The following is a 22643-nucleotide window of genomic DNA, read 5'->3' on the forward strand; positions in this document are numbered from 1 at the left end:
TCATGTATCCTGGCTCCTCCTTTACCTCTTTGGCGTAGTTCCTCAGAGCTGTCTGAGAGGCTGTCTCCTGGACTATAGTCCTCAGTAGGGTCCCCGAATAAAACTTAACTCACAACTTTATGTTGTGCATTTTTCTTTCAGTTGACACCTGGGAGGTGGTGCTGAGACAGAAGAAGGATGTTTCTCAGGTTGGAGATGTGAAGGCCAAAAGGTGACTTCATATCCATGTTCAAGATTATTTCATAAATTATTTAGAACAAAATTCGTACTTCATAAGGGAACTGAACAAGGAGTTTAAGTTATAGTTACAGTCTACAATAATAATTTATTGAAAACAAGACTGATGTCACAGAGTCCAGTGTCTGAAGCTGCCCATGCAAGTGGCAAACCCTGGCTCTCTGGATTATGAGGCCATCCCTGGGCATTTCTAGTCAGTGGCCACAAGACACCTTCATCCCAGACAAAGTGTCCCCAAACCACAAATCTGCCTTGTTCATACAAATATAAAGATGCACAAGAACGGCATGTTCTTGTCACAAACTCCTTGAACACATGGGTGGAATGCCACTTACATAATCTGGCAGGCTGCAGTTGTGCCGTTTGTTATAAAACCCAGCTTTCTTTTCTTTTTTTTCATTAAAATTAAAAACCTTTTGTTTTAAAGGAAAAAAATCAAGAAAGTAAAAAGACAACCCATACAACAGGAGAAAAGTTTTGCAAATTATATATCTGATAAGGGACTTTTTTTTTTATAGTGGATGTATTTTTTAAAATTTTTTATTGGAGTATAGTTGCTTTACAATGCTGTGTTAGTTTCTACTGTACAGAAGTGAATCAGCTATACATATACATATATCCCCCCTTTTTTGGATTCCCTTCCCATTTAGGTCACCGCAGAGCACGGAGTAGAGTTCCCTGAGCTTTACAGTAGGTTCTCATTAGTATCTATTTTATACATAGTATCAATAGTATATATATGTCAATTCCAATCTCCCAATTCATCCCACCACCCCCCTTTCCCCCTTGGTAAACCCAGCTTTCTTAAACCAGTAGAAACCTCTAAGATCTTTTCCAAATAGGAATCTTTCCATTATCTATTGGAGACAACGCTCACAGCATGAGTAATGCCCATCAGTTATCAGTTATTTAGCAGATTGTGCCAGTGTTGACATTTATTCTTGGCTTAATTGTGCATGAGTGTGTGTTTTAAACAATGATGCAGCTGTCCCCATTCCCGGCAATTAGGATATAAAAATGGTGTTCGCTGAATCTGGCAGAGGGACCAGTTCTCCATGTGTTTACTCTTTTGTTTGCAAGGCCTTCTGAGTATTTGCTGCAATTCTACAATCAGAAGATCAATTTGGCTTAAAATAGAACCATGTTTCCATTAATAGAAACAACAGGGACTGCAGACCTCCATGTTTCAAGATCTTCAGTCTCTTGACTCCATCATAGATGCTTGCGATTGTGTGTATGTGAAAGACACTTCTTTGACTTCCTGTGGAGACAGGTTTAAAATGCCATTAGGATCAGAAGAGCAGTGTCAGCAGAGATCTGGACTATTGCTAATCATCTGCAGAGTATCAAGCGATCCAAATACCTTCCATATGTAAGTTCCAGGGACCCAGTGGACACCAAAATCCTCCAGTGCTCAAGTCCCTTATACAAAATAGCATAGTATTTGCATAAAACCTATGCACATCTCTAGATTACTTATATTACCTACTACAATGTAAATGCTATGTAAACAGTTGTAAATACAGTTTAAATGCTATGTAAATAATTGCTGGTACACAGCAAATTCAAATTTTGCTTTTTGGAACTTTCTGGAGTTTGGATTTTTTTCCAAATATTTTCAATCCCTGGTGGGTTGAATCTGAGGATGTGGAACCTGTGGATATGGAGGGCCCACTATACTGCCACGAGATTCTATCTATGGCTAATGCCAGCATCAATATTCTTCGCTGCTGATTCATGCAGGTGACCAGGCCATTGAGAAGAGACAGTATCCAGGGTTTAAAGCTGTTATTTTCTCTTGACTATTTTAGCTCTTGGCTTGGTGGGCTTTTTGCTATTAGATTAGCTAGTTAGTATCAGCTAGGATGGGACCAGTTCCTTATTTGGTCATGGCAAGTCTGAATAAATTACCTATGAAAAAATAACTTATCCCTTTGGAAACTGTTTAGCAGTAGTCACTAAAGCTGAGCATAAGTACTCCATGCCCCAGCAATTTCACTTCTAAATCCTGATAGCCAACAGATACACACGCATATATTCACCAAAAGACGTGCACTGGAATGTTCATGGCTGCAACTATGCAGACGTCCGTCAACAGGAGAATGGATAAACAAGTTGCACTACAGTCCAACAATGGCATACTATAAACTGAACTCTAACACACAAGGCATTAGTTTTCTGTTGCTGTGAAACAAATTACCACAAACCTAGCAGCTGAAATCAACACACACTTACCAGCTCACAGTTGTGCTAGTCTTAAATCTGGGCCCGGTGTAGCTGGGTTTTCTGCTGAGGGCCTCACAGGCTGAAGTTACGGTGTAGGTGCTGAAGCTCAGGATCCTCTTCCAAGTTCATTTGGGTTGTTAGCAGAATTCAGGCCCTTTTTTGTGACTGGAGGACTGAGGTCCCTATTTCCTTGCTGCCTGTCACCAGGAGCCAATGTCAGCTCCTAGAGGCCATCTGTATCCATGTGGACCCCTCGATCTTCAAAACCAATGAAGAATTTCCCTTGTGTCAGTTCCTCTCATACTTCATTTCCCTTTCACCAGAAAAAGCCCCATCCTTTTTCAGGGCTCATGTGATCAGGTCCACTGAGAACAATCTCCATACCTTAAAGCCAACTGATTTGGGTCTTAATTACATCTGCAAAATGCCTTTACAGCAGCACCTAGATTAATGTTCAATTGAATAACTGGGAGAGGCTGCGAGTACAAGAGAGGATGAGGAATCTTGGGGGCCATCTTAGAATTCTGCCTACCACACAACAGGGATGAATCTCACAGTCAATGGTGGGTAAAGGCAGTCAGACATGAAAGAACATATAATGTATGATTCCATTTCCATCTTCCATAAAATGCAAGAAAAGGAAGCACTGATCTTTGGTGTTAGAAGTCAAACGGTGGTTATTCTTGAGTGTGTAGTAACTAGAAAGCTGCAGGAGGAGATTCTGGGGGACTGATAATGTTTTTGTTTCTTGATCTGTGTGCGCCGATTACATGGTGTATTTAACTTGTGAAAACTCAGCAAGCTGTACATTTTTAGAATAATTTGGATTTATTATTTTAAAATAGACTCATTTGGTTTTTCCAGGGAAGCGTGCATCCAAAGACAGCTATAAGTGTCGGTACCTGATGTGAGTGGAGAATAAGCAGGAAAGGAAAGGAAACAAGAGAGTGCCTTGCCTGGCGTGATGGTGATATACCTTATGCACACTGCGGGCAAGGGCCAACTAATGAAGAGCTAGGACTCTGTTAACTTGAGCCTGCGTGCTGGACCTGCTACCTAATTTATGTGGCCCATTGCAAAGTGAAGTACTGGGCCTCCTTGTTCAAAAATTGAGAATTTGAAGACAGTAAGAGTGGAACGTTAAGCCAAGGCTGAGGGTGTGGGTTATGGCACTGGTCCCACTCCCTGGAAGCCAACCCTGCCTGTGGGTGTGGGAGAAAGAGCTACCTCTCGGATTCCAGTCTTTGAGCTTTGAACCTATTGACTGTAGACTGAGCCTAGGAGGTGCTAACTCATTAGTATATGCAAAAGCAAGCACTTTGATGTGCAAGACACCGATCAAATGTGGGGATTATAATAATAATGGACCATCTAAATGTTTATGTATTATTTCTTTCGTTGGCTAAAACGCCTACTGGCAACCTCATGGATAATATGCATTTGATACATAGATAGCACAGGGTCCACTTTCACCTTGTAAATTAGCATGAATTCCAAGACATTGGTGGAACCCTAATCATGAGATTTAACCATGTGTTCTTTGGTCTTTTCAGTTCAAAGAGCAAACTATTAAATGCCGAGACCAGAATATTGGAGTCTGGGCACTTCACCGTCAAAGTTCTTTTTCTTGCTGAGAGATTCGAGTTCCAGTCAAGTTCCAAGTTGAAGCCCCGACCTGACTCTAGAACCTCCCCGACTGGCTGGAGGGCCCTGGGAAGGGGCGCCCTAAAATCATCCAGTGAGGGCTACTTGGTGACCGCCGGGGGCACGTGACTCCCAGGCGGTGGAGACTCGCAGCGCCAGGCTGCCAGGGCTGTGGCTGGGCGTGCGGGGTGGGGTGCGGGGGGAGGGGAGGAGGGGGGAGCACAGTTCGGGGTTAGGATTTCTGATGCGGTACGGCTTTGGCATTGCATTTCTGTTTATTTTCCCCTGGTGTGCACCCTTGACGCACAGACCTTTCTAGACAGTGACTTACTAAAGCTTTGGGGGACAGTGGCTCCCGAAGGCGGCCAGCTGCCTGACCTAAGATTTACGAGTGGTTCCAAGGATGAGACAAGGTCCCAGTGTCTCGGTGACAATGAGGTCTTTCTTTGACGAACAAGCGGGAGCTGCGGCTGGAGAGTGGGAGGAGGCCTGTGGCCCTGGCGGAGAGCCCCTGAATCTCCTCCCTGCTGGAGTGGGGCGCCCGGGACGCGGGCGGGCGATCCCGCAGGCCATCAGCATGCAGGAGCCGCGCGCTCCGTCCTTGAAGGGCTACCCGGCTGACCTTGCTCCGCTTTCTCCGGAGAAATCTCCCCGAGAGCGCGAGGACGCGGCCGCGGCGGTGACTCGGTGCCTTGCGCGCCGCATGCAAATGCTCCCCTCCAGCCAGCCCAGCTCCGCAGCCGCGGTTTCCCTTCCTGCCTCCTTTTTAAATTCCACGATTCAAACCCGGCATTTTCAGCTCCACCCCTCCCCCTTTCCATCGCCAGCCTGTCTTCAACCAGACTGCCCGGGTGTTTTGTCCCCTACCTCCCATCTGCAGAACTGAAGGCCGACCTTCGCGCTCCCTCGCTGCGGGCCCGGGGATCGGACGTGGCCCGCCAGGGCCAGGCACTGCGCTCGAAGACCGATCCGGAGCCCGGCCGGAGGGGGCGGTGTGCGGCGCTCTCGGGCGCACAGGCGGACCTTGCCCGTGCCCCGCTCCCCATTGGCCGCCACCTCGGCAGGAGGGGCCGCCCGCGCTCAGGGCACCTGGCGTCGCCCCTCCGCAGGGAAATCGGAGGCTGCCGGGCGCGGACGCCGGGAGGGAAAGGCATCCGGAGGGAAGGCTCGGGGCCGTTGTCGAGTTCCCAGAGGCCTGCCCTGTTCTGCCAGCCGCCCCGCCGCGGGCGATGCTCGGATGCCCCTGCTACGGCTTCGCCAGCAGGAAACTTTGCCCGGAGAAGTCCCCCACCCTCCTGACCGCGCGGAGAGGGGCCTGGTGGGCCGCGCGCCCCCGGGGGCCCCGCAGCCCCGCGCGTGATTGCGGGGGCCCCCAGGCGCCTGGCGCACGCCGCGCCCCGCCGTGCGCGAGCGGCCGCCAGGATGCGCTACGCGGACCCCTCGGCGAACCGGGATTTGTTGGGGAACCGAACTTTGCTCTTCATCTTCATCTGCGCCTTCGCCTTGGTGACCTTGCTGCAACAGATCTTGTATGGCAGGAACTACATCAAGAGGTAAGAAAGTCCGAGCGCGGGTCGGGGTGCGCGGAGCCCGCGGGTGAGTCCCCAGGTGGCGGCCGCAGCATCCGCCTCGGCGTCCTCGGGGTGAGCGACCGTGGGGTCTGCATTTAGCCTCGAGCACCGCCGCGTTAGGTTCGGGTCACCGCGCTCCGAAGCGCATCTCTCCTCCCAGCTAGAGGAGAACGCCTGCCCAGCGCTGGCCGGAGGCGCCCAACAACTTTGTTCTGTTGTGAAAAATGCGGGACAGGTTGGAGTTCGGAGCGGCCAAGCTGACGATAAATCCATGTGAATGCCCTGAGCGGCCGCGGGGGTCAGATCGGTGTCCCCAAATCTACAGCGCCATGGCCATTTGGTTGGAGGGGAGGCTGCCGGGTGTGGAGGGCTCAAAATCGGATAGGGTTACCACTCTAGTCCTGAACTTTTGTGGGGGCCCTTAGGGGAAAAAGCATATTGTTCCCTGCAGGAGTGCCGGGTTAGGTTGGGGGGATAATAGACTAGGACGACGCGACAGAGATAGTGAATCCTTATAAACCAGTAACCACTGGATCTGTGAAACTCACAACCTGATCCCTCTGAAACAGATGGTTCTTTCTCATCCTTACGCAGAAGGTCAGAGCTGCAGCAGAAGTTAACCCTCCCCTCCTGGGCTCTCCTCCCACCCCACCTCATCCACGGGCAAACTCCATTAAGAGATAGAGCAGTAGGAGGTGTCACTCAGAAACTCGGGCCCAGCCTCAGTCCCTGTGTGTGCGGAAAATATACGGAAATGCCAACCGTTTTCTTCTGCCTGCCCTGCTGGCTGACCGGAACAGCTTCGGGTTACTCTGCCTGGTTTCAGGGCTTGGGGAGAGGGCTGCCCTAGGATCCTCCCATTTCAGAGCCTCTTTTGGAAAGAACGCGCCTCTCTTTTCTGCTGGAGGTTTTTCCTTTGCTGTCAGTTGTCTTCCTACTCTCGCTGCCCCTCCCCGGCGAGGCTGATAGAAAACAAAATGCCTGGCTAGCTATATAAACATCCCGTCTTCTCTAAACTTCTAAATAATAAAACAGTTGTTCTCTTTTCATCCTTTGGATTCCACATCAGTCATTTGTGCCCCTAGTCTGGGCGGCAGTCAGGGATGGGAGAGTGACATTGCTGCCGGGCCTTGGCTCACAGAAGGAAAGCCAAGCAGTTAGGCCATTTTCCGCTCCATGTCCCAGAGCTGGGTAGGATGAGGCCCCTTGGCCAGGACATTTGTTTCCAACCAGCCACTGCTCCTGACCTTCCCAGAGAGCGTTTTTCTCTGGTTGAGGGCAGCTGACGAGCTCTGCCTGGTGCTGGTATCTTTAAAGGACATTTTCAGAGAGTTTCCTGGCTTGCTGGAGCCCATTGGACCTGCTGCCCCCCAGAGATGACCCTGCTGGGCCCCAAATGGCCTGCTTGCTGCACTTGCTCCTCAGCAGGATGGCTCTGGGTTCCTACCCCCTGCTGGCACCTACCCAGAGCTGCCGGGGCTGCCGGGATCATTGCCGCCTCGTCAACAGTGGGAGAATATCCGTGCCCACGGCAAACGGCAGCTCAGCTTCTGAGTGCTTGCCCCGGCAGGCCCTCCCTGATCTTGGGTGGATGCGCCGGCTGCCCGGAGTTCAGCGGGCATACCAGTTGCATCCCATCCTCTCACACAGAGACCCTGAGCCCCTCAGTCTCAGAGGCCACCTCACAGGCCTCACTCCAGGGACTGGATAAATCCGATCAAGCAAGCAAAAGTTGCATGTATTCAATCCTGGAAGGGCACCATGGGGTCTTTAAAGAAGATGATGTGGTCCTGGTGTCCAGGGGGCTTGATGTCTACTTGGGGAAACACAACGGCCACAAATGAGATAGGAATGAGCGTCGAAATGTTTAAGGCGGGAGGCACCACTTGGCTGGAGCTGTTAGGGAAGACTGCCCGGAGAAGGCTTGACCTGAGTGGGCCCGTGAAGGAAGGAGAAGCTTTGGGCAGGTGAGCGGAAGTGCACATCAGGAACCGAAGAGGGCAGGAGCAAAGGTGCGGAGATGTGGCACTGCCTCCTCGCACCTCTCCCAGGTTGACCCTACCTGTGCTGTCGCACTTGGCTTAACCTTTGGTTAGCTGCTCCTGGAGGCTGTCCTGACCTTGAACCAGGTTGCGGCTGCCACATCGGAGCACGAATAGCACCTGCTCCCCTATCTTGTTTCCTACACATCTCACCACTGTAATGAATCGACTTGATGGGATTATTGGTCTGTCTCCTGTGTAGAAACACTTGAGTGTTCCTCCAGCAGATGTCCTGGAACAGCCTGCATCAGAGTCACCTGCGTGACCATTGAAATGCAGATTCCCGGGCCCCTCTCTGGGGGTGGGATCCAGTAACCTGCTTTTTTAACAAGCTCCTCAGATGATTTGTAACAAGTCCTCTCTGCTGCTCTAGGCCCGTGGTTCTCAGTAGAGGGCAGTGTTGTTCCCCAGGCAATGCCTGGAGACACTTTTGCTTGTCACAGTGGGGAGAGGAGAGCATCTGACATCTCGCAGGCTGAGGGCAGGGATAGGGCTAAAGATGCTGCAATGCATGGCCCGTCCACGACAAAAGACATCCAGCCCCAAATGTCAGCAGTGCTGAGGTGGGGGGGGAACCCTACTCTAGATGAAAATTCCATGAGGTAGGGGTTCAGTCTGTTTTGTCCGCAGCTGTACCCTGAGTGCCAAATATGGTGCCTGGCACATAGTAGGTTCTCAAAATATTGGGTAATGAAGAAACGATTGAAAGTGGTGTGTGCGTGCACACAGGCAGGGGTAGTGATCACAGGGACATAGTGAAGACGTGGATCCCACTGGCGTAAGGGGGAGTGTAGGGAAGGAGGGGACAGACGTAATATTGGGTCAGCGGCTTCAGTGAAGTGCTTTGCAGATTGGGAAGGACAGTTGGAACTTGGTTCATTAGGCCATAGGGAGCCACATGTGACCCTTGAGTAGAGTAGGGATGTGATCAAAGCCTTTTAAGGAAGGGGTAGAGAAAGGGAGAGAAGGGGAGGCTGTTGTCACAGCCTGGTCAGAAGTGAGAACGTGGTGCTGGGGGCAGGTCTACTTTGGAGCCAGGGATTCATTTGTCCATTCTTTGCTTCTGTGCTGAGCTGTGTGGATGCATTCGGCAGAGCCTTCATTGTTTGACGTGACACAAAGAGCTCAGGGGCACAAAGAGGGCCAGCTGTTCCGGTGAGAATCAGGGACAGATTACACCAGAAGGAAGTGGGGGTGTGAGACAGTCTGCATTCTTTCTTTGGGCCCCTGGCTTCTCCCTGTGCTGTACAGAGGACACTTCCGGGAAAGGGAGTGGAGGGGAGATGGAGGGGAGGAGGAGGGAGGAGGAGAGGAGGAAGGTGGGGCAGCGCAGGTGGCTTAGCGGGCTCAGGGTCTCTACAGGAGAAGGTGCGCTGTATGTGGATTAGGAGGGAAAGGCAAGAAACAGAGCTGTGAAGTTTGCCCTTGGTGCTTCTTGGCTCCACATCTGTTCTTGATTGAACAAATCCTTAACGAAGATTTCCTACACGCTGAACACCACAATGGTGTGCAAGACAGACACAGCCCAGGGTTCTCGGGAGCTCAGTCTATGGGGAAGACAAAAGGACACATAACACATACACAAGCCACACTGGAGGTGTGGACAAGGAACTCTAAGGATGTGGAGGGAGCCATAGTGAACCAGGGTATCTTCAAGGTGCAGGGAAGCATTTGAAGGAAGTCTTAAGGAAAGGGGAATGACCCCTAAGAACATGGGAATGTGGAAGGATGGGGGAAGATACCCAGGTTGAACAACGGTAGAAAGGTGCAGGGGAGACTTGAGTAATTCTTCATACCTCATATATAGCTGGGGGGAGGGTGGGGCAGGGTGAGGCAGGCGGGGCTGGGTTATGGAGAACTAAGTGGGAAATATGTGAGAAGGGGCTTGTCTGGAGCAAAGAGGGTAACAAGTTCGAGTCTAGATCTGCTCAGACACTGCAAGGCAATCCACTTAGAACTCTCCACCAGCCCATTGGAAAGGAGCTCGGGAACTGTGGGTGGACCAGAGCCAGACTAACAATGGAGATTTTGGAGTCGCCAAGCATCAAAATCAGCCTTTTTCCAACTTTAATGATTGTTATCCACGGTTAAGAAATATGTTATAACCAGGGATCCAGGACACACTCACATACACATCCATCTGAAACAAGCATTTTGTGAAAGAATATTTGGCCTTATTATGAGAAATTCACTTTAATATTTTCTATTCTACTTCATTAAAAATTTCTGTTTCACTTCATTTAAAACATAAATTCAGCCTTAAAAAGGAAATTCTTTTTTTTTTTTTATTGTGGTATAGTTGTTTTACAAAGTGTGTTAGTTTCTACTGTACAAAAAGGACATTCTGATGCATGCTACAGCATGGACGAACCTTGAAGATGTTATGCTAATATTGTATGGTTGTATTGTATAATACAATACAATATGGAACAATATGGTTCCACTTATATGAGTAGTCAAATTTATAGAGACAGAAAGCAGAATGGTTGCCAAGGGCTGCAGTGTGGAGGAATAGGGAGTAAGTGTTTAAGGAGTACAGAGTTTCAGTTTGGGAAGATGAAAAAGTTTTGGAGATAGAAGATGATGATGGTTGCACAACAATGTGGTTGTGCTTAATATCGCTGGACTGTACACTTAAAACAGTTAAAATGGTAAATTTTATGTTATGTATATTTTACTGCAATAATTTTTTTTTAGAATTCTGGGAGCAAACCACTGAATTGATTTTATAATCTGTTGGTTGAAACCCTTAGTTAGAAAAACACTGGCCCGTGTGATGGAATTGGATGAAATCACCCAGGAGAGAGCAGAGTGAAAGATGAAGATGGGCAGGGGCACAGAGGAGAGCCTCGAGGGGTGCCTGCATCTAAGGGCTTGAGAGAGGAGAGCTGGCCGGAAGCTGTGGCCGCAGAGAGGTGCAGGGGAGGGAGGAGATGGAGGTGTTGAGGAAGCTAGGGATAACGGCACCAGGCTGAGAGTGGGCACCTGTGACTTGCACTGCAGAGGGATCAGGTATGAAAGGGCCAATCGGGGTTTGGCACTAGAGGCAAGGGAGGTCTTGGGGTGAATGTTGGGGACAGGGCCAAAAGAAGGATTTTCTAGAATGAGGGCATGGAAATTGTCCCCTCTTCCTTTGAGCCCTCCACTGCTCCAAATTCCCTTCGTTAGTGCTAAAATCTTCACATAAACTCATATCCCTGGAGTGTTAAGGACTTCAGTTACTCATACTTTAACAGAGGGGCAGGGAAAGGGCAATGTTTCTGTTCTTTTGTTTGTTTTTTTTAAGGTAGAAAGGACATTGTGTGATCTGGTCGCAACCTGCCTTTTAAACTTAATCTCAGAGGATAACTAGATAGGCATGGGCCTTGAATGCCCTCCTTCACTGTCTCTCAGTGGAGCTTTATAATTCTCCACAAAGAATTTGAACATTTTTTGTTAGATTTATCTCTAGCTGCATAGTTTTTACTGCTATTGTAAAAAAAAAATCTTTAAAAAATTATATTTTCTAACCATTTGTAGCTAGTATAAAAAATAAATTTGATTTCTTTGTATATTGATTTTATAATCAGCAAGCTGGAGGATAATAATAATAATCAACACATAATAATAATAATTTATCTGTAGAGTCTTCTGGGATTTCTTTGTAGACTTTTTTCCCCCTTTCATTACAACCATCATACCTTTTTTTAAAAAATTAATTTTTATTGGCGTATAGTTGCTCTACAATGCTGTGTTAGTTTCTACTGTACAGCAAAGTGAATCAGCTATATGTATACATATATCCCCTCTTTTTTGGATTTCCTTCTCATTTAGGTCACCACACAGCACTGAGTAGAGTTCCCTGAGCTATACAGTAGGTTCTCATTAGTTATTTATTGTATACATAGTATCAATAGTGTATATATGTCAATCCCAATCTCTGAATTCATCCCCCCCCTTTCCCTCCTTGGTGTCCATACGTTTGTTCTCTATGTCTGTGTCTCTATTTCTGTTTTGCAAACAAGATCATCTATACCATTTTTCTAGATTCCACATATGTGTTAATATATATTTGTTTTTCTCTTTCTGGCTTACTTCACTCTGTATGACAGTCTCTAGGTCCATCCACATCTCTACAAATGACCCAATTTCGTTCCTTTTTATGGCTGAGTAATATTCCATTATATATATGTACCACATCTTCATTATCCATTCCTCTATTGATGGACACTTAGGTTGCTTCCATGTCCTGGCTATTGTAAATAGTGCTGCTATGAACATTAGGTTGCATGTGTCTTTTTGAATATGGTATATGTCCAGTAGTGGGACTGCTGGGTCATATGGTAGTTCTATTTTTAGTTTTTTAAGGAACCTCCATACTGTTTTCCATAGTGGCTGCACCAATTTACATTCCCACCAACAGTATAAGAGGGTTCCCTTTTCTCCACACCCTCTCCAGCATTTATTGTTTGTAGATTTTTTGATGATGGCCATTCTGACTGGTGTGAGGTGATACCTCACTGCAGTTTTGATTTGTATTTCTCTAATAATTAGTGATGTTGACCATCTTTTCATGTGTTTCTTGGCCATCTGTATGTCTTCTTTGGAGAAATGTCTGTTTAGGTCTTCTGCCCATTATTTGATTGGGTTGTTTGTTTGTTTTTTTTTGATATTGAGCTGCATGAGCTGTTTGTATATTTTGGAGATTAATCTTTTGTCTGTTGCTTCGTCTGCAAATATTTTCTCCCATTCTGAGTGTTGTCTTTTCGTCTTGTTTATGGTTTCCTTTGCTGTGCAAAAACTTTTAAATTTAATTAGGTCCCATTTGTTAACTTTTATTTTTATTTTCATTACTCTGGGAAGTGGGTCAAAAAAGATCCTGCTGCGATTTATGTCAAAGAGTGTTCTGCCTATGTTTTCTTCTAAGAGGTTTTATAGTGTCTGACCTTACATTCAGGTCTTTTATCCATTTTGAGTTTATTTTTGTGTATGGTTTTAGGGAGTGAAGTAAAACTGTCACTGTTTGCAGATGACACGATGCTATACATAGAAATCCTGAAGATGCCACCAGAAAACTATTAGAGCTAATCAATGAATTTAGTAAAGTCACAGAATACAAAATTAATACACAGAAATCTCTTGCATCCCTATACACTAACAATGAAAGATCAGAAAGAGAAAGTAAGGAAACACTCTAATTTACCACTGCAACAAAAAGAATAAAATACCTAGGAATAAACCTACCTAAGGAGGCAAGAGACCTGTACGCAGAAAACTATAAGATGCTGACAAAAGAAATCAAAGATGGCGCAAACACATGGAGAGATATACCATGTTCTTGGATTGGAAGAATCAATATTGTGAAAATGGCTATACTGCCCAAAGCAATCTACAGATTCAAAGCAATCCCTGTCAAATTACCAATGACATTTTTCACAGAACTAGAACAGAACATTTTACAATTTGTATGGAAACACAAAAGACCCTGAATAGCCAAAGCAATCTTGAGAAAGAAAAATGGAGCTGGAGGAATCAGGATCCCTGACTTCAGACTATACTACAAAGCTATAGTAATCAAGACAGTATGGTACTGGCAAAAACCCAGAAATATAGACCAATGGAACAGGATAGAAAGCCCAGAGATAAACCCACGCACATATGGTCACCTAATCTATGACAAAGGAGGCAAGAATGTACAATGGAGAAAAGACAGCCTCTTCAATAATGGTGCTGGGAAAACTGGAGAGCTACATGTAAAAGAATGAAATTACAACCCTTATACCTTAATTTCCTTTTCTTATCTTACTGTGCTGATTAGGACCTTTGATATCATGTTCAATAAAAATGTCATAGAGAATATCCTGGCCTTAATTCTGATTTTTTTCCTTAAAAATTTTTTAAGGGCTTCCCTGGTGGCGCAGTGATTGAGAATCTGCCTGCCAATGCAGGGGACACGGGTTCGAGCCCTGGTCTGGGAAGATCCCACATGCCGCGGAGCAACTAGGCCCATGAGCCACAATTACTGAGCCTGCGCGTCTGGAGCCTGTGCTCTGCAACAAGAGAGGCCGCGATAGTGAGAGGCCCGTGCACCGCAATGAAGAGTGGCCCCCACTTGCTGCAACTAGAGAAAGCCCTCGCACAGAAATGAAGACTCAACACAGCCATAAAATAAAAATAAATAAGCAAATATGGTTAAGAAAAAAAAAAACTGCAAAAAAAAATTTTTTTTAAAAACAAGAATAGCTATATTGAAATATACTCATAAATCTACCCATCTATAAATTCATAAAATTCACCCATTTGAAGTATACAATTAAATGGCTCTTAGCATATTCACATAGTTATGCATCCCTCACCACAATCAATTTTAGAACATTTTCCTTACCCTGCAAAAGAAACCCTGTACCCCTTAGCCATCACCCCCTAGTACCCCTATAACTCCCATCTCTAGAAATGAATAAATACACTGTCTCTATGGATTTGTCTATTTTGGACATTTCATATAAATGGAAACATACAATATGTGGTCCTGTGTGACTGGCATATTTCACTAAGCGTATTTTCAAGGTTCATCCATGTTGTGGCATGTGTCAGTCCTTCATTTCTTCTTTTTTAATTTTTATTTTATATTGGAGTATAGTTGATTAACAATGTTGTATTAGTTTCAGGTGTACAGCAAAGTGATTCAATTATACATATACATGTATCTATTCTTTTTCAAGTTCTTTTGCCATTTAGGTTATTACAGAATATTGAGCAGAATTTCCCGTGCTATTCAGTAGGTCCCTGTTGGTTATCTATTTTAAATATAGCAGTGTGTATATGTCAGTCCCAAGTCAGTACTTCGCTTCTGTTTATTGACAAGTAATATTCAATTTATGGATATACCATATTTTATTTATCCATTAATGATGGAATTTTTGGGTTTTTTCCACATTTTTGCTGTTATGAATAAGACTGCTATGTGCATTTGTGTACAAGTTTTTCTGTGGACATGTGTTTTCATTTCTCTTAGGTATATACCTACAAGTGGAATTGATGGGTCATATGATAACTCTATGTTTTACCATTTGAGGAATTGCCAGGCTGTTTTCTGAAGTGGGTATACCATTTTACATTCCCTCCAGCAGTGTATGAGGATTCCAAGTTCACCACATCCTTGGAAACACTCATTATTATCTGTCTTTTTGATCAGTCATCTTAGTGGTTTTGAAGTGGTATTTCATTGTGGGTTTGATTTTGTGTTTCCCTGATGGCTGGGGATGTGGAGCATCTTTTGTGTACTTATTATTGGCCATTTGTATATATTCTTTGGAGAAATGCCTATTCATAGTCTTTGCCCATTTTTAAATTGGACGATTTGTCTTTTCATTATTGAGTTTTAGGTGTTCTTTATAGATTTCAAATATAAGTCTCTTGTCAGATATATGATTTGAAAAATATTTCTCTCATTTTATGGGTTGCCTTTCACTTTCTTGATGATGTCCTTTACAGCATGAAAATTTTAATTCTGATGAATTCCAATTCATCTACAATTTTCATTAGTTGCTTGCGCTTTAGGTGTCATATCTAAGAAACCATTGCCTGTGTACAATATCCAACGTCATGAAGATTTACACCTATGTTTTCTTCTAAGAGTTTTTATAGTTTTAGCTCTTATGTTGAGGTCTTTGATCCATTTTGAATTAATTTTTGTATGTGGTGTCATTAATCCTGATTTTAAGGGAAATGGTGGTAAAGTGTCACCATTGAGTCTGTGTGCTTAGTTTAGTTTTGTTTGTTGTTGTTTTGTAGATCTCCTCTAGTAGGGTAAAGGAGGTTCCCTTGTGGAGTATGCTAAAAAGTTTTGTTGTTTTACTGTGTTTGGATACTAATTTTATTCAGATGCTTTTTCTACATCTATTGGACGATATGGACTTTTTCTCCTTTACTCTTTTGATGTGGTAAATTGTACTAATAGATGTTAAACTTATAATTTTATACATTTTTTTTTTTAATTTTTTTTTTATAGCTACTTTATTTATTTATTTATTTATTTTTGGCTGTGTTGGGTCTTCGGTTCGTGCGAGGGCTTTCTCTAGTTGCGGCAAGTGGGGGCCACTCTTCATCGCGGTGCGGGGACCGCTCTTCATCGCGGTGCGCGGGCCTTTCACTATCGCGGCCCCTCCCGTTGCGGGGCACAGGCTCCAGACGCGCAGGCTCAGTAGTTGTGGCTCATGGGCCCAGCCGCTCCGTGGCATGTGGGATCTTCCCAGACCAGGGCTCGAACCCGTGTCCCCTGCATTAGCAGGCAGATTCTCAACCACTGCGCCACCAGGGAAGCCCGTAAACTTATAATTTTAGAGATAAACCCATATTGTTCATGGTACATTATTTGTTTTATATGATGTGAGATTTTATTGACTAATATTTTTATTTAGGATATTGTATCTCATGTTCTTGAATGATATTGGCATGTAATTTTTTAAACGCTATTTTTGTCTAGTTTTAAAACCAGCCGTGTAAAATGAGTTGGGGATGTTTCCTCTTTATCTGTTTTCTGGAATAGTTCATGGAAGTTTGACATTTATTTTTTTGAAAGCTTCGTAGAATTCACCTGTATAGCCACCAGCACCTAATGTTTTCCTTGTTAAAATTACTAGAATTTTAGAATTAAATGACAGATTATTAGAATTAAATTACTAATTCTGTTTCTTTAATGGTTCAAGACTGTTCAGGTTTTTATATTTCTTCAATCATTTTTTGGCAAATTATATTTTTACGAAAATTTTCAAAAGATTTCAGATTTATTTGTACAAAGTTCATAATATTCTCTGTTACATCTGAGTTTTGGCCACTTTTTTTATTCCTAACATTGTTTATTTGTTTCTTTTTCTATTTTTTTTACTGACCTTTATTAAATGGCCAGCTTTGGGCTTCGTTGAGTTCTCTCTTGTATCTTTACTTTCTATTTCATTAATTTTTATGCTTTAGTTTTATTCTAGTATTATTTTTCTAACTTCTTAAGTTGGATGCTTACCTCTTTAATTTTCAGCCTTTAGTATTTTCCATTGTAAACTTCTAAGATTATAAAATTTCCTCTAAATAATTCTTTAGTTATAGCCCTATGTTTTGGGATGATGATGGTGATAACAGCAATTTGGTGTTATATTGCATTTACCATATGCCAGGTACCAGCCCAAGTGGTTTATATATTACCACACTGAATTCTAACAACAGTAATGGATGCAATTACTATTCTCATTTTATAGGTGAGGAAACTGAGGCACAGTGAAGTTAAGTAATTTGTTCAAGGTCATACAGCTTGTAACTACCAGAAGTATTTTCATTGTCTTAAACTTTTTGTTTATTTATATATTAAAATTTTTTTTGGCTGCGTTGGGTCTTTGTTGCAGTGCGTGGGCTTTCTCTAGTTTCGGCGAGTGGGGGCTACTCTTCATTGTGGTGCATGGGCATCTCATTGTGGTAGCTTCTCTTGTTGTGGAGCAAGGGCTCTAGGCATGTGGGCTTCAGTAGTTGTGGTGCACGGCCTCAGTAGTTGTGGCTCGCAGGCTCAGTAGTTGTGGCACACGGGCCTAGTTGCTCTGCGGCATGTGGGATCGTCCTGGACCAGGGATCGAACCCCTGTCCCCTGCACTGGCAGGCAGATTCTTAACCACTGCGCCACCAGGGAAGCCCCTTTCATTGTCTTGAATTCCAAATATTTTCTAATTTCTCTCATGATTTATTTATTTTTGCTCATAAATTTAGAAATGTTTTAAAATTCCCAACTACTTTATTTATCTTTTTGAATTTTTAACCCAAATTCATTGTGATAATAAGAGAATATGGTATTTATAATGCTGATTCTTTGAGATTTGTTGAGATTTTCTTTGTGATCTAGTATGTGGTTGATTTTCATAAACATTAGGTGTGTACTTGAAAAAAATGTGATTCTCTCATTGTTAGGTGCAGTATTCTTACTTGTCTTTTCTATCAAGTTTTTTTTAAAATTTTTCAATCTTCTGTGTCCTTATTTTTTTTGTTTTTTGGCTCAGTTGTTCTGTCAATTTCTAAAAGATGTGTATAGAAATCTTCCTCTGTGATAGTGGATTATCAGTTTCTCCTTATCAACTTACCAACTTTTACCTTACACATATTGAAGTGATGTTATTGGATGCATACTAGTTTAGACAAATTGTCTTTCTAGTGAACTGAATCTTTTATTAAAGTGTAGTGAGTTTATTTTTAGTAATATTGATACATTGAACCTTAAAGTTGATGTTGTCTAATATTAATATAGTGAAACAGCTTTCATTTGGCTAGTATTTGCTTATCATGACTGTCTCTATCCTTTTTTTCAACATTTCCATGTCTTTCATTCCATGTCTATGTAACCAGCATACAGTTACAGTTTTTATATCTAGTCTGACAATATTTATCTTTTACCTGGAAAGCTTAGTGTATCTACGTTTATTGTGATTACTGATGAATACCATATGATATTAGAATATTATTTCTACCATCATATTTTGTGTTTTTTATGTATTCTGCTTTGCTTTTTTTTCTGTCTTGCCTTTGGATTATTTGTGTTTTCCTGGCTGTAGGAAGAGGTTTCTAACGAGAATCTTCATCTTGGGTAGGCCCTGTTGCCATTGCAAGGGAAGCATGAATCATGGGGATTGAACGATGCCCCTAGGACAGCCACTGGCTTTAGAACTCATCTACTACTTTTTTCCTTGCCATATTATTCATCCATTTAAGAAGGAGTTTTACACATATTATGTGTATTTTAGTTGTATTTTAGTGTTTTGTAGTGGGAGATGTTGCAGATTGTGTTCCCTGGAAAGCAGACTTTGCCAGAGACTAGAATGCAGAAAGTTGATTAAGATGTGCTCTTGGGATCAACCCCTGAAGAAGGGAGAAGGAATAAGATTGAGCAGGGGGAGGAATTGAGCTGCAGTGCAGTCCCAGAGAAGGCCTTAGCCACCCTGTAGGATTCCCTGAGTTGAGCCTTCCTCAGGGTGAGGAGGCTGGGCCTTTGTACATCTGGGTTGAATTTTCAGTCATTGGATGCAGCTGCCTCTGGAAGAGGCTGGTCTTGACCAAGTTGGCTCTCCTTGCATGAGGCAATTCCCAGAGGGAACTGAGAGCTAGGGGCTGTCAACTCTGGGCACCCGCAGAAGGTGGGGAAGAAATCCTTCATTCCTGAAAGGGCACCTGCCACGGAGGGTTTTTCAGTCTGCCATTTTGCCAGAAATAGAAGTCCTTGAATGTCTCCATCCCCTATGCCCTCCCCAAACAAAAGCCTTACCCCCATGATCAGCCTGTGCCTGAAGCCCCACTATTTTCTTTGAAAGAACAGAGTTCTCAAGGCTTTATTAAAGTGACTTTTCCAAAAACTTGAGGAGCCCACTATACCTCACCCCTTTAGTGAAGACAGAACAACCCACCTTGCAAGCCCCAAAAGGATCACCTGAAGCCCTACTCTTAAAGGAGAACATCACTTCTGCCAGCCAAGGGTCTTTTATACACCTCACGTCTGTCCTGACTCTGTGCCTTTAGCCACACTGTGTTCCCACCTGCTATGCCTCCCTGACTGTCTCTCTGCCAGTCCAAATCCTGCTTCTCCTTTTGTTCTCAGCCCACAGTGCGCTTCCCCTGCTCTGAATTCATAGCGCTTGTGCTGTCTGTACTTAGCACAGGCTGCCCAGCACTGTCCTGTTGCCTTCTGTGTGACTGCACAGCAGGCAGGAGCCCAGGCTGGGCCTGCCTTGTCCTGCCTGGTGTAGACAGGACTCCTCTATACTCTGTCTTGCCTCCAGCCTTCCTCTTTCCTGTGCCTCAAGGGGGCAGATCTGGGCTGCCTGCATATGCTGGTGCAGGCCTGAAGCTTGAGGATATGAAACTGGGTCAAGGAAAAGTACAGCCTGACTTCGTGCTGTATCTCAAGAGCACGTTCGAAGGCTCTCACCGCTGATCCAACTCTCCCCCTACCCAGGGGCAAAGCCCTCTGTTTGACTGCCTGGAGAAACAGGCACAGCCCCAGGAGGTGGGGATCACAGGCACTGGAGGATCTAGCGGGGGCTGGTTCTGGAGGGGGACGGTGCCTAGCGGGGACAGGGTGAAGATGGAGGGCGCCCTAGAGAGGAGGAAGGGGCTGAGCTGACCACCGCCTGGGGTCTGTGCTTCGCTGGCAGAACCGCTACAGTTCTGCTGGTCAGAGCAAGTTTTGATGGGGCATCTGCTGTAGGGCTGGGACTGGGGGGAGGCAAGCAAGGAGCCCAGGGGACAAAGTTTAAGGAGGCTCCCTCTCAGGTGTCGACCCTGTGCTTGCACAAGGTGGAGGGTGGGGCCGCCCTCGATTTTGTGCCCTGGGTGCCTTGCTTGCCTCCCTCTAGTCCTGGCCCTGGGCTCTCTGTGCCCAGCTTGCACTAGGTGGTGGGTTTTAATCAGCTTCCTGTCCCTTCCCCAGATGTCCCTCAGGGATGCAGAGCTGCCCTCTCACTCCTCGCCCTTGCCCATCTCTCTCTCTGTTTTTTTTCTTTTTGATATTTGTACTTTCCAGGCAAATTTTACCTCTTAGAGGATCTGGTTTCTCCCCTTTGACTTATCCAGGCCTATTCACTTCTCATCTAATAGGCTCTCATCCAATAATTCTCAAATTTAGCTTTCAACCCTATGTGTAGGGACCCCCCCCCCACCCCTCCACATACATACACCTACAGGTGATGGATTCATCAGGTAATTACATGAGTTATTAATATTCATTAGGGGTTCATGAGCCAGGCTCTAACCTAAACAGATAATCCTAAATGAGGATTATCTCATTTAATCTTCACCATAGTCCTGTTAAACAGATACAATCCTCCTCATTTAATACTCAGAGAGGATGAGTAACTTTTGTAAGTCCGCACAGCTTGTAAAACCCTTGTAAGAGATATTTTATTCATCTCTGAATTTCCAGGGCCTAGCACAGAGCCAGACATTAATTGTTGAATGAATGGTGCATACAAAGAGAATCCCCCAATTTTTTCCCTACAGTCAATGAATGTCCATTAAACACTCATTCAGCTTTGTGCTGGGCGAGAGGGGATGTTACTCAAGAATTATTATGTTACATGTCCTTAAGGAACTTACAGAACCCTGAAAGAGACAAACATGAAAAATAGGTAAGATGGTATATAAATACATTTGGAATTGTGTGACATAGACTATAAATCTTGTAGGTTTCAGAGGAGACAGCAATCAGGATGGTGAGTAGTGAGGTGGGACTTGATGTGGGCTTCAGAGAACTAGTGGGTTGCAGAGACTGGGGTTGGAGATACTCTGGGGGACAGGCTGGGGTGCTGAGGCTGGAGGAGCAGGTGATGGAAGTCACTGAAGGCTTTTACATTTCTCTTTGTTCCCTGGCGCTCTGAGGCCAATGGCCTCTCTGGTCTTGGTTTAGTCTTAGGTAGTAAGAGTGGGTGGCCTAGATGCTTTTGTCACAGGCTGGGCTTTGCCAGACCCTTTGAGGGGGCCCACAGGTCCTGCTGAGGCCCTGGACTGTGGAGGGATGGAAGTGAGGCAGGTAAGCCAAGAGGTGTGTGTGTGATGCCACGCATAGAGGGGGATGGCGTTAATGGGAGAAACAAATACCCAAATCCACAGACGCTCAGGTTCCTTACAGTCAGCCCTCTGTATCTGCGGATTCCACATTCATGGCTTCAACCAACCATGGACTTGGAACCTGCCAATGCGAAGGGCTGACTGTACCACAGTCTGGGGACTTAAACAACGGAATGTTATTGTCATACAGTTCTGGAAGCTGAAGTTTAAGATGAAGGTGTCTGCAGGGGGGTTCCTTCTGAGGGCCGAGAGGAAGAAGGAACCCCATGCCTCTCCCCTAGTTTCTGGTGGTTTGCTGGTAATTTTGGGCAATTTTTGGCTTGTAGATCTCTGCCTTCATCTTTATTTTTTTCTTTTTCTTTTTTTAATCAATGAAAGATTTTACTTTCTTTTTTTTTTAATTTTTTAAAAAATTTTTATTTATTTATGGCTGTGTTGAGTCTTTGTTTCTGTGCGAGGGCTTTCTCCAGTTGCGGCAAGCGCGGGCCACTCTTCATCGTGGTGCGCGGGCCTCTCACTATTGCGGCCTCTCTTGTTGCAGAGCACAGGCTCCAGACGCACAGGCTCAGTAATTGTGGCTCATGGGCCTAGTTGCTCCGCGGCACGTGGGATCTTCCCCGACCAGGGCTCAAACCCGTGTCCCCTGCATTGGCAGGCAGACTCTCAACCACTGCGCCACCAGGGAAGCCCTCTGCCTTCATCTTAACACAGGTTTTCTCTCTGTGCACGTGTCTGTGTCCAAATTTCCCTTTCTTTATAAGAGCACCAGTCATATTGGATTAGGGGTCCACCGTACTCCATTGTGACCTCATCTTAATTTAACTAATTACATCTGCAACAACCCTATTTCCAAATAAGGTCACCCTGGGATTAGCACTGCAACATATGATTTTTTTTGGTGGGGGCAGGGAGACACAATTCAACCCATAACAGCCAAAGGAACTAAGAGGAGCCAAGGCTGGGGCAGGAATGAAATGACTGGAGAAGTTTAGCTGGACTGGGTTCCACGGGTCTGGGGAACAGTGTGAGGTGCTAACCTCGGAGACACCTGCACATGTAGAACCTGGGGGCTGCCATAGGATGGAGAAAATAGAATTAGTGGGCGCTCTTGACAGAGAGAGTAGTTGGAATGAATGCTTGGATGAGTGTTTGAGGGAACCCTCCCCCATGTCCACATCACTCCATTGCCGTCCAAGGAGGGAGGGGGTCCCCGCCCTGCTCTCTGTGGTGTGCTGTTTGCGGCCTGAGTCCCGGAAGAAGCTGGAGGGCTGGTGTGTGCATCCCTATGGTACCCCATGCTCCTCCTGAAAGTGGCCCCCCTCCTTGAAGTAAATGTTGAGCAAAGATTTGACAA

General features: G+C 45.0%; 1 protein-coding gene and 1 long non-coding RNA gene across 4 annotated transcripts in view; one reads left to right on the top strand and one right to left on the bottom strand.

The window, feature by feature from the left end:
• Positions 1 to 367: 367 nt before the first annotated feature.
• On the bottom strand, positions 368 to 5136 carry LOC114235885 (uncharacterized). Its single transcript, XR_003621961.2, has 3 exons — positions 4975 to 5136; positions 2473 to 2721; positions 368 to 1498 (listed from the first exon to the last, which is right to left on the bottom strand). It is a non-coding gene; the product is annotated as an uncharacterized LOC114235885 (long non-coding RNA).
• ST8SIA5 (ST8 alpha-N-acetyl-neuraminide alpha-2,8-sialyltransferase 5) overlaps positions 5134 to 22643 on the top strand; it is a 77279-nt gene continuing 59769 nt past the window's right edge. For all 3 annotated transcript variants that reach the window (XM_007197199.2, XM_007197200.2, XM_007197201.2), the window contains exon 1: positions 5134 to 5660. In XM_007197199.2, coding sequence (XP_007197261.1) covers positions 5530 to 5660 — 131 coding nt within the window. In that variant the 5' untranslated portion in view covers positions 5134 to 5529. The remainder of the gene's footprint in view (positions 5661 to 22643) is intronic.

The sequence above is a fragment of the Balaenoptera acutorostrata genome, chromosome 13 (assembly GCF_949987535.1).
Source record: "Balaenoptera acutorostrata chromosome 13, mBalAcu1.1, whole genome shotgun sequence".
Classification (NCBI taxonomy): Eukaryota; Metazoa; Chordata; class Mammalia; order Artiodactyla; family Balaenopteridae; genus Balaenoptera; species Balaenoptera acutorostrata.